Raw genomic sequence first — 10,741 nt, forward strand, 5'->3', positions numbered from 1 at the left:
TTGACAACACAGGCGGACTGAACCGAAATTACAATTATTATATATGAGTTGACTGAGACACATGAATGAGCTGTCTTCTCCTTTGTTTACTGCCCGTTAACCAGTTTACATGCACCGAGACCTTGAGTCGGTGTTTTATTTGCTGAGGCCTTGCAGCTATTCGCAGAGTCTCCAGAGGAGATGAAACGTTTATATTATGTATGGTCTATATGTATATATGTGTGAAGATGAAATTTATATGAGGCACATCAAAAGAGAGTATCCATAGAAAAGTTTTCATATCGCCTGTACTCTCTCTGCCCCAAAGCGCCGTCCAGATCGCTGATATATAGCAAATATTAAAATCAAAGGTATAAGGCGTTTAGTATGCAGCCGCTGTTATATTCGGGCATTTTAACGGTTTATCACTTCGTTTTGCGCTTGCCTGCAGCTTCGTTGACACACTTGACGGCATGGGACATGGCGCCCATGCTTTTTACCAAATAATCTAAGAATAGATGTCAGTTTGGTCTCAACGAACTGAAAGAGCATTATAGAGAAATTCTTCTTACAGGAAGGGATAACGATCCAGAGGAAGTTCATGAAAAAGTAGTAGCACCAGAAATAATACGCCTCTGGTCTGCAGTAGCTCAACCCATTGTAGTAGTGATCGAACATGCTCGTGGCATAGTAAAGAATATCCCCGTAGATCTGCCCGCTCGATATGATTAACTGAAGGGGGTGGCGGAGTGGATGTTCGCTCGCGATAAGATACACGTGGACGAAGCAAAGGGGTCCCCACAGAATCTATCATGAACTCACCCATCAGTTCTCAAATCCATGCACCCCTTAGTATACAAGCAAGGTAAGGGGGAAACATACAGCCGTAATTGTTTCCATGCACAGAACGAAAGGATCCGAGGTTAGGTATCGGGAGTCCGATAACGAATACTCCTTCCATAGCTGTCCAAAAAAGTCTTGCGCCGAGGCCATGCGAGTGTGGTTGACAACAAAGTAGCCTTCGAAAAACAAATGAATGCTTCCGGCTGTGACGATTTATTTATATATTAGCCATGTACCTTAACTTTTGAACCACGTACGGCGCATGAACATACTTAAGACGAACCATAATACAGCCAGCCTATCTGCCCTTCCTAGTTTCGGGGCAACGAACGATAGAATTACCAACGTGGATCCTAGAATGAAGGCCCATCCCGCCGCAAATGCAGAAATAAGAAGAGGAACAGACCACTCATTGGCAAGGTAACCAATGAGTTCCACTTCAATTGGGTAGTATGGGTGAGAGTTGGGCGGGGTGGAATTGGCCATTTGCCCAGCCATCCTTGCAGCGAAAACCAACGAATGTGGTAGGGAAACGAAAGCAATGGCGAGGAAGGCTGCCTTCTAAGATAGGTACGGATAAAATTTGAGTGGCGTATCTACTCTGTACCTCCAAAAGCACCGGACAAGTAAAGACCGCTAGGAGAACACTCTCTTCAGGGGGAAGAAACAGAGCCGCCAAGCGCACCAAGGACGTAGGTTGAAGCTGCGTGGCCGAAACAGGCTCTGGTGCGTGGGCATGGCGCTTAAATACAGCGATCCAGGGTGCCGCACGACTTAGCAAGCTATCCATCCTCCACCAACTTCAAGACTCGTCTCAGGGGTCCTTTGCAGGCAGCGCCCTATGCGTTCTACGACCTCGCACCTATATCCCCGCATCTATGGCATCAGATAGGAGAAGGAGCCCGAGAGCTATCAGACCTGATGTGACCGTGTTCCCAGAAGCGCCGCCTAATGTCGCCGCCATCTTCCTCATCCGCTTTGACATCAAGGCCGGGTGCGTATGCCCCTATCCACAGAGTGGGTAGAGAGCCGAGATACCATTGGTGATGCGCTGTACTGACAATGGGATTCTGTTTGTCTATAGTTATACGGTAAAATGGAAGCGATCTGTACCAGAGGGTATGCTCTCAGCCCCCACTCCAAGGCCGCACAGGCTGATACCTGTACAATAGTTGTCGTTGAGAACGTTGTTGAATATAAATCACTCCCATCGGGTCTACACAACGTCCGGGAAGATCTTATGTACGTCAAACTTTCTGATCATTACCTTTTACATTTTCTGATCATCCACCACGCAGTTATTTCGTCCACGAGCAATATGCCGGTATCAGCGCGTTTGTAAACCACCCTGCAGCAGAGTCGCAGCGGAATGCCTTGATGCTGGCTGTTGGAGTTTTGGTGCCTCTCAGCTATGGTAGACTAGGAAAGGCCTGGAGACATGCTGCAAAACTAAAGGAATTGGCCAGGTATGAATTGGGAGACGCTAGAATCAAAAGGATAATGGGACTCATGGTATCAATGACAGGAGCCTAGCAGAAGATCTTGATAATACGGAGCCCTTGTCCGCATACTGGGAAACGTACCAGCTATCTGAAGATACTGTTTCTCCCCCGGATTCCCCATTGGGTTCAATCGCAAGCTTAAAAACACCTGTTCGTGATGTATACGCCAGGCATCGCGCCCTCAGCGACGCCACGGCACTGTTGACCGCAAAGCAATCCCTTGCGCCTTACCATCCCGCCCTCTCCCTCCCAGAGTTCTTAGATACCTTTGGACCATTAGTTTTCCAGTTATATCGAGCAGCTTTATTACGCAAACGGATCCTCTTAGTGGGCGAGGCACCTGTCGAGGAATCATGTAACTTCGGTTTGTCACCTTCCCACCCCAGACATTGGACACTGCCAAATGACTAACGCTCAAACCAAAGTATATGACCTAGCTCTTCTCTCCTCGCTTCCACAATCCCTACTCCCTTTTATCCCACCAACTTCTTCGTTAGCTCTCAGACCTCGACCGCTATTTAGCGTTGGCATCCACGACATGCCATACCTAGCATCACGACCATCTCCCTCCATCTCAGATCCCGATAGCTGCTGGATTGCATGTACTACTGACCGCGTCCTCGGCCTAAAACCTGAGCTTTATGACGTCCTCGTAAACCTCCCTCCAGCTTACTCTAAACACGCGCCAGTAAAGACCTACCCTTCTATAGCACTGTCGATCGGCCGTACCGCAAATAAGGAACAACAGAAACCTATAAGCATTAAGGCCACCCAGCGGGACGCTCGACGATATTCTACCCTTAAGAGTGGCCTTCTTGAACTCTCTAGACGTGGCTCTTCGTCCGCAATGGATGATGAGGATACGTCGGACAACACTTCAACTTTCTCTTCTAGTTCGGTTGTTGAACCTGTCTCCTGGCCACTCCTCGCGTATACCTCCTTCCTCTGGTGGGCCTCAGCTGGTGAGAAGCGCGAAGGCCCCTCCGAAGGAGAAAACGAAGAAGACTCCCGACTTCTACTGGTCGATAATGCCCACACACCCTTCCCCACTTATCCAAGTAGCCTAAGCGGTAGCATCGCGCTACTGGACCAGGGCAGCAGCCACCAGCCGCGAGAAATCGCATTAATAACCTATTTCCGCCGCCTAACGACGCAAATATTCACAGTCATGTCAGACGTCATTGCCCGCCAGGGTGGAAACGCACCCGTCGCCGAATCAACGCTCGGTCCTGAGGATGACGGATCCAATTTTGACCATGATGAGGATTCCGCAGTTGACACGACGGCCTCTCCAAATGACCCCTTACTGCCGCTGTCGTCCTACGACGATACGTCAGACGATATCATCCCGATCAGTTCGAGTGATATGACAGAGATGGGGTTGGATACATGGAGTGCCTCGGATCGCGCATTTGTGGAGGAGCTTGTGCAGGTATGGTGGGGACGCAAGGCACAGGTACAAGGTGCGAGAATTACCTGCTGTGGGGTACGAATTCTTTAGCAAGAATCATATCCAAAAGTAATGCAGATATTAATGGGGTACAAATAACCCGGCCATGTCGAACAAGTTCTTAGAAAACGATGCTACGACATCATAGTGGGATACCCTCTTTCATCGAGTTCGGTGGAATTGAGATAAGTGCTCTATATATAATCCACCTACAGTTACCCTAGCTATCAGCATTGTGATCCTAGTGTTTCGAGTTCATGTTTTTAGCCAGGACAAACTATGCATCCAAAACCTCATTTCAAGAAGTTTAAATGATATCACATATCCAACACGGCCGAAAGTAGTTCCAAAATATGCCTGCTGGTCTAAACCAAACCGAAAACAGTTGTTATATGCCCACAGTAACAGGCGATCATGATGTTAAGTAGATGTATAATACATTATTTAAAACGAGTCCATTATTTATTTGCCTCGAAGGGGATAAAAACGTTAAATAAATAGAGCAGAGAACGGAAGAACATCCTCCGAAGAACGCCTGACCCCGAATAAAATGCCATAAAAAATAATCTTTGGAACGCTGAGCTACACGATAGAGACGCCTGGCTACCAAAAAACCAAGGGGGTGTGAGATCCACGCAGCGAGCAAGCAAGGGGATCAAAAAAGGTAGGGGAAAAAGGCACATAACCAAAGATGAGATGGAATTGGAGATAATAGACGCTAATGGAGCTTTTTGCCAGAAATTATAATAGGAAGATGAGGAGGACGAGGTCAATAACATGATGGGCAAGCCTCACGCCGCGTCAATCAGATCCAAATGAAAGGATAGGAATGAAAAGCTCCAGAAATAAATGTGAACAGAAAAGCAAAAGCATACAACACCCGCTTAAAAGGGTATCTAAACTTTGAAACCCCGTAAAACAGTACACGACGCCCAACGAAGATGTAAAGATGAATATAAAGAGGGGGGATAGGAAGAAAATAGAACAGATATAGCACCAGGTAAAACACCGCTTTAAGAACTAGATAATGCTCAATATCTTCCAATAGGTGCACTGAAATCTCTCTTGGCAACTCGACTGGCGGGACGACTACTTCCCGGAATCCGTCTTGCGCCATGGGTAGGCGTAGTGCTGGAATTTGCAAGGCGGGAACGAGAGCGCGATGAAGGACGGGAAGCAGCATCGTTGGCGCTAGCAGATCTTTTCAGAGTCTGTGCACGCCCTCTTCGCGCGCGAATCTGGGCGAGTGCTTCTTCTCGCGTTACAGGGGTGCCAGGAATGGGACAGTTCGCTCTAGAAGAGTAATCGTCAGAGTGGAGAGGAATAGTTGTGGTGGTTGTTGTCATGGAGCCTGGCATTGTTGGGGTTGTGGCATCAGCAGGAGCCATTTGTTCTTGGGAATTGGTTGTTTCGACGTGTAAATTTCGAGGAAAGAAGCGGGAGGAACTTGCCGGTTCGAAAGCAGTCGCAGGTTGTGTGACGAGTTGAAAAGGATATTGTGCTAGGACGGGAGGTTCTGTTAGGATGTCTGTGGGCTTAGGATCTTCCATTTCGACCTCCGTGGTTTGTGGCACTAGTGGGAAGGCTGAGGTGTGATTATATTGAGGCCCAGCCGGTAGCGGTGAAAGTTCCTGGACAGTTTTTTGTAGGCGGACGGATGATTCTGTATCCACGTTACTGGGAGATGCGCTGGACGAAACTGCCTTAAACGTCCCTGTATCTGGACAGAACGCCACTGCAGGTTCCGTGGTCTGCGTTTCCCGATGTGCTGTGACGATCGGAGCACTATCTGAAATTCTAGTCACCTGGGGCGCAGCTTGGTCGCTAGACGTGGAGTTTGTGACTGTTTCTTCCTTCTGGGGATTCATTTCATCCCACTCCGCATCGTGAATATACCGAAGCCCTTGCATTTCTGCGAGTCGGCAGGAGCAACGATGGAATTGGCATTCCATCTTGAGGAAGTGTACCATTTCCTCTGCTTTTAATCGCCGGCGTTTCTCGAATGCGAGGTCCTGCTCCAAATCCTCGAGAAGCTCGTCATGCGCGCTGGACTCTTTTGGGTCCTCATTTTCCTTGCATGAATTGCGGCGCGAAACCCTCATTTTGAGTGGAGAACCTAGTCGTGGACTTGCAGCTTGGTAGTTAATGCCGCTTTTGCGGGGACTCGAAGATATTCGGTCTGATTTTAATCGCAATGATGTTGGGGCGCAGGCAGCAACGTCCCTCTCCGCCAGTGGAGGCCTGGAATTGGGTGTTTCTGCTCTCAGTTCTTCGGCCCTTGCCTCGAGAATATCTGACTGGTTATCGGTTTCAAAAGAGCGTATTTTTTCTTTCAAGACCTCCACTTCTTCCGTCAATCCAGCTAATGCATATGCGCGCTCGAATGCTTCCTGTTTCGCCTTCTCTTTTGCTTCTCTCTCGCCGGCAACTTCCTCTCTTAATGTTTTTATCTCCACCCTTGACGATTTGAGTTCTTCTTGCGCTTTAACAAGTGCTGATCCAGCCCGGAAAGCTTCTTTTCGTGCCCTTCGGACTTCCTTTTCGAATACTGCTCGTTCATGTGTTTGCCGCTCCTTAAGAGCGTGCAATTCCTCCATTAAAGACTCTAGCCGTTCACTGACTCGTCGTTCTCGTGAATTCGCCTCTGAAAGTTCAGCAAGTGTTGCCTGAAGCGAAGCCTCCGCTTCTTCACGACCCAGTATCGCCCTGTGAAGGGCGGCTGTGGTGGTCGAGGAAGGATGCGACGGAGCTGGACTGCTAGCCCTTGAAAGTTGATTTAGAAATGCCACTTTCGCTTGGACATCAGAGTTCGTGCGTGTATGCTTGTGCTGGAGCGGAGAAAGCTCAGCAGGGTGTACTGGATGACCGTTCATCTTCTGCTGATTGATGCGCTCTGGAGAGACGGGGTGAAGAACAGGCCCAGGCGATGCCTGAAATTTAGGTATGGGATCCATCAGCGAGGATGAGGTACTGAAGTTATGGGAATCAGAGTTTCGATTGTTAAGGCCCCCCGAAGGCAACATGTGTGACAGCGCTATTGACGAGAGCAATCGTCGGAATTGAAATGTGGCATGAAAATTGAAATCTTGTACTGCGGTGACATCCTTGTCGTGCGCTTTTACGTTACTTTCGGATGTGTTGTTGACAAAGGGTGGGTGGTTCACTCCGGTTGCTGGGCAACGCATCCGAGCTATGGGAAACTCTTTTGGGAAATTGAATTACTCTTTTTAGGAAATATAGTCACATGATATTTCTAACCACGTGACATCTCTGCCCCTCCTGTTTTTCACGCTCGAGTATATGTCTATTGCAACTTATCTCAGCGGGCTCAGACCTCTGGCTCGGTTTGAACGGGTTGCAGCATTATTATTAACTAGTTAATCCGGCATGACACTAACCTACTTTTGATACAAGTCATGTGCTCAGAGCAATCCTCACCAGAGGGTCTGAGAAGAAATGGTTTCATCTTCAATGAAGATTCCTGAGATTTACAAGGATTTTTCAGATTCTTCAACTTTGACTTTCTATTACTATATACTCACATATCTTTGAGATTTGAAAATCATCTTAGCTTATAGCTAAAGAGAAGAAGAATAGAAATATTTCTTTAATATTTCAAAAAAATCTATATTTAAGATAGATGTATACTCTTGAAAATGATCATATTTTTTAATCTCAGAATTTCTAAGAGCTTTTTTTTATATGAGGAATTGAATCAAAATTCCTGTGTTCAAAAACACACTGGTCAACTTTGAGATGATACTTCTATTCTAAGAACTTGAGATATGAATATAAAAATCAGATACATCATGAGAACATTGTTATTCTAAGGTTTCAAGATAATACAGAAATGATGAATCTATGAAGTTGAGTTGAAATTCTCTTTCATACTCAGAGTACTGAGCAAATTCTTTCTGTGTTATTAACAATCAGAAACTGTTTCTTCTCAGACACTTTACAAGATATCATCACTCACATGACCTGATTTTACTATTTGGGTTAGCTTATTGCTTATTTGAGGTTAGCTCATGACATAATCATCAATCCAGTGTTAAAACAGCAATAAATATCTGGAGAAGCGTCTGAGCTTGCTGAGATAAATTGCAACGAAGCTCGCGCGATACATGCCCTCCTCCTTTCTTCAATATTCCGTAACGCTGAAACCTGACTGCTGGCTCCTGTGAGATGACTCTATTACTGTGTTACTAACTGTGGCGAATTATTCAAACCTGGAAAATTATGGAACACGACAAGTCCACCCCCGCACAGACTGATATCAAGAAACAGAGCATTGCCCCGAAAATTTAAACTTAGTATATTAAAGATTGGCGGTTTATTTGCGTAGTAGCAATGCATGAGATTATAACGCTACAGCTTGGTCAGAGGAGTAATTACCTCGCGACCCATTTTTGGAACTTCCAGGTATTCTCGCTTGTCTTTTTCGTAATGAACTAATCCAAACTCACCTAGTCGTTAGGAATCGTACTTTACATACTCCGCGGATGAGGAATCCCCTGTTGATCATGACGTTCATTTCCGTCCGGGGATTGGTGCAGATGGGGCTGAAACCTTCACCCCTCGAACTGTAATCTATGATCTGAAAGGCGGCTTTGGCACGCTGCAGAAATATAATGCTCTTTATGGCTTGGAAGAAGATGCTGGATTGCCTAGGGGCTTATGGTGAGAGCGATCAATTCCCTTAACTGAACGGAAATGGCGGTTAACCACGGTCTCTCTTCGCTTTACAGGGATGGCAATAAGGTCGTGCATCGCCAGCCCGCCATTCCACAGACTGAGTACCAGAAAAATTTAGATGTTGGACTCCCGCTACCTCAACTTAGAGCTGAGTCAGTACGGTACTGGTCAGATTTTAATAAAGTGTACTATCATCCCAAGTCTATTGTTCAGTTAAATGAATATGAGCTCAATTCTCAGCTGATGCCCTTTGAGAACTGGGAAATTGGTGAAGATCTGTTCCGATCTCTAGATCGCGAGCACGATATTCTCGACAGGGACTTTCGGGCTTTCGCAGAGGAATGTGATCAGATGCAAGGTATCCAGATCTTCTCCGGAACTGATGATGCTTGGGGAGGCTTTGCCGCCAGATATGTGGACAGATTGAGAGATGAGTTTGGAAAGAAAAGTATATGGTTCTGGGGACTAGAAGACGGGTCAAGGGTTCAACGTGTATGCATCAATAAAACCATCACCTTGTATTCTTTGACGCGAGTCAATGAGCTAAGTATAAAAATCTATAGCAAAAGCAAACCGTATCCAACGCCAACTCGGCAAAGTCTGTCAATGAAATATCTCCGCAAACATCAGCCTATATCCCCATTTTGGACCCCCCTCAAAACATACCAGAATATGTGCACTCTGACCTGCGATCAGAGTGGTATTCCTCCGCCCTCGTTTCCACCGCTGTAGAGAGTGTTGGTTTACCTACACGCCTCCGATCTCACCGGGGGGCTAGTTTCTGGCTGCCAGCGCAAGAGCGTCCGCAAAAGATTTTCAGTCTCCAAGCCGCCATTCTCTCAGAACATCAACCAGAGTCCGACAAAACCCCTGACCAAGATCGTAAAACATTAATAGCGGAAGATGAGGTCGATGAAGACGAAATCCTTCTTAAAGGATTCGATCTTGATTTCTCTTGGTCTAGTTCCGCGCGTGCTAAAAAGCTGCACGTTTTTGGCCAAGTTCAAATCAGTCGTGGATTCGATGCGCAAACAAATCTTGCGTCAAAACCCCCAAGCCAGCCAAGTGTTATCCATTCGTTAAGATTGCCAGGAGCTCTACAGACGTCAGTACCATATATTGCTCCATATTGCTCCCGTTTCATTTTTCATTTTTTGCATTCGTCTATTCTTAATCAACCACGCCATGAGTCCTTCACATCATATGTCCTCATCCCCTCAACCGCACCCCCTTCTAGTTTATAATTTACATATAGCTAACGAAGAGGTGACTGCATTTACGTGTTCTAGATACCACACTCGCCTTACCCTCCCGCTCCTTGACAGTTTCCCCGGTGATCTATTTACAGGCAGAGGCGCTGCAAGCTCCGGGCTGAGCATCCGTGCGTCCCTCTCTACGACAACCGAAATTGGGGACAAAGTGAAGGATTTACAGAAGGTCGCGTCCAGGTTAATAGGGATCGATGAACGAGAAGCGTTGATCAATGGGCTAGGAGAGATTTCCGAGGCTTATCAGGGACGATGGGAAAGCGATTCTGATTCCGGAGATGATTACTGAACTGTTCTACTTTTATGCTTTGGCCACTTGGAAAATTGTTTCGTGCTCTTGCACATGGCTAGTTACTGCGGTTGTATAATTAAGTCGATTCCGGCAATCTATGACCTGCTTTTTGTCGCTAAGGTACTGGAACAATGCATTCCCCTGCCTAGGGGGGCCAGGTGGACATGGATAGAAAACAACACTTAGCCATCCAAACCCAGGATCTACTATTACTACATATACTGTACCGTACCTCATGCTCAACGTTGGGTTTGATGCAGATAAATATTGTTTAGGGTGCAGCGGCAAAAGAAGCACATAGGGGACGACATAGTTTGCAGGGTTTCGATAAGCTCTAAAGTAATTCATACGTTGGAGCTAGGTCGTAGGTCTTTCTGGCCACCGATTTTAACTACATACTCGCTGGTCTGCCATTTGCATTCTGGCCCTTAATCAGCCGCCCTTTGCCTCCCTTTGTTCTGCCATACTCTGTATATGTAGTTAGTGGTGCATATAACTTAATAATTCAATCTCCAAACCAAGTTAATATGTAAAACATGTCCGATTACCACCCACGATTCGTATGTAGGCATTTATGGAACGGAATTTTTTTGGTTAGTGCTGGCTGGGCCATCAGCCCTTCCTCATCCGGTTGTTGATCCCTTCGTGTGAATCCATGAACCCATGAACCCTACCTAGTATGTCATATCATAAATAAGTAAAATCAGAGTTC

General features: G+C 46.5%; 4 protein-coding genes across 4 annotated transcripts; 2 read left to right on the forward strand and 2 right to left on the reverse strand.

The window, feature by feature from the left end:
• Positions 1 to 17: 17 nt before the first annotated feature.
• BDCG_00927 (cholestenol delta-isomerase) lies at positions 18 to 3,113 on the reverse strand. The gene is made up of 4 exons (XM_045416440.1): positions 1,095 to 3,113; positions 862 to 1,025; positions 552 to 786; positions 18 to 487 (listed from the first exon to the last, which is right to left on the reverse strand). Exons 1-4 carry the CDS (start codon positions 1,318 to 1,320, stop codon positions 405 to 407), a joined length of 708 nt encoding a protein of 235 aa, XP_045272165.1. The 5' UTR covers positions 1,321 to 3,113; the 3' UTR covers positions 18 to 404.
• On the forward strand, positions 1,486 to 4,833 carry BDCG_00928 (uncharacterized protein). The gene is made up of 6 exons (XM_045416441.1): positions 1,486 to 1,816; positions 1,907 to 1,941; positions 1,995 to 2,064; positions 2,121 to 2,288; positions 2,348 to 2,688; positions 2,750 to 4,833. Exons 1-6 carry the CDS (start codon positions 1,701 to 1,703, stop codon positions 3,823 to 3,825), a joined length of 1,806 nt encoding a protein of 601 aa, XP_045272166.1. The 5' UTR covers positions 1,486 to 1,700; the 3' UTR covers positions 3,826 to 4,833.
• BDCG_00929 (uncharacterized protein) lies at positions 3,924 to 6,949 on the reverse strand. The gene has a single exon (XM_045416442.1). It carries the CDS (start codon positions 6,795 to 6,797, stop codon positions 4,806 to 4,808), a length of 1,992 nt encoding a protein of 663 aa, XP_045272167.1. The 5' UTR covers positions 6,798 to 6,949; the 3' UTR covers positions 3,924 to 4,805.
• Positions 6,950 to 7,874: 925 nt separating this feature from the next.
• BDCG_00930 (protein DML1) lies at positions 7,875 to 10,574 on the forward strand. Its single transcript, XM_045416443.1, has 5 exons — positions 7,875 to 8,196; positions 8,252 to 8,454; positions 8,523 to 8,961; positions 9,033 to 9,574; positions 9,759 to 10,574. The coding sequence occupies exons 1-5, from the start codon at positions 8,125 to 8,127 to the stop codon at positions 10,024 to 10,026; spliced, it is 1,524 nt and encodes a 507-aa protein (XP_045272168.1). The 5' UTR covers positions 7,875 to 8,124; the 3' UTR covers positions 10,027 to 10,574.
• The last annotated feature ends 167 nt before the right edge of the window (positions 10,575 to 10,741 follow it).

Source organism: Blastomyces dermatitidis (assembly GCF_000003525.1).
Source record: "Blastomyces dermatitidis ER-3 genomic scaffold supercont1.1, whole genome shotgun sequence".
Lineage (NCBI taxonomy): Eukaryota > Fungi > Ascomycota > Eurotiomycetes > Onygenales > Ajellomycetaceae > Blastomyces > Blastomyces dermatitidis.

What these genes read in the sequence shown, in the direction of transcription:
- BDCG_00927 (XM_045416440.1), bottom strand. Translation starts at nt 1,320, where the DNA reads ATGGCTGGGCAAATGGCCAATTCCACCCCGCCCAACTCTCACCCATAC. An exon ending in TGTATTATGGTTCGTCTTAA is followed by an intron (nt 1,026 to 1,094) that starts GTATGTTCATGC and finishes AAATCGTCACAG; the next exon opens with CCGGAAGCATTCATTTGTTT. An exon ending in CTGGATCGTTATCCCTTCCT is followed by an intron (nt 488 to 551) that starts GTAAGAAGAATT and finishes ATCTATTCTTAG; the next exon opens with ATTATTTGGTAAAAAGCATG.
- BDCG_00928 (XM_045416441.1), top strand. Translation starts at nt 1,701, where the DNA reads ATGGCATCAGATAGGAGAAGGAGCCCGAGAGCTATCAGACCTGATGTG. An exon ending in GAAGCGATCTGTACCAGAGG is followed by an intron (nt 1,942 to 1,994) that starts GTATGCTCTCAG and finishes CCTGTACAATAG; the next exon opens with TTGTCGTTGAGAACGTTGTT. An exon ending in AAACTAAAGGAATTGGCCAG is followed by an intron (nt 2,289 to 2,347) that starts GTATGAATTGGG and finishes TATCAATGACAG; the next exon opens with GAGCCTAGCAGAAGATCTTG.
- BDCG_00929 (XM_045416442.1), bottom strand. Translation starts at nt 6,797, where the DNA reads ATGTTGCCTTCGGGGGGCCTTAACAATCGAAACTCTGATTCCCATAAC.
- BDCG_00930 (XM_045416443.1), top strand. Translation starts at nt 8,125, where the DNA reads ATGCATGAGATTATAACGCTACAGCTTGGTCAGAGGAGTAATTACCTC. An exon ending in GGATTGCCTAGGGGCTTATG is followed by an intron (nt 8,455 to 8,522) that starts GTGAGAGCGATC and finishes TTCGCTTTACAG; the next exon opens with GGATGGCAATAAGGTCGTGC. An exon ending in TTGCCAGGAGCTCTACAGAC is followed by an intron (nt 9,575 to 9,758) that starts GTCAGTACCATA and finishes TACGTGTTCTAG; the next exon opens with ATACCACACTCGCCTTACCC.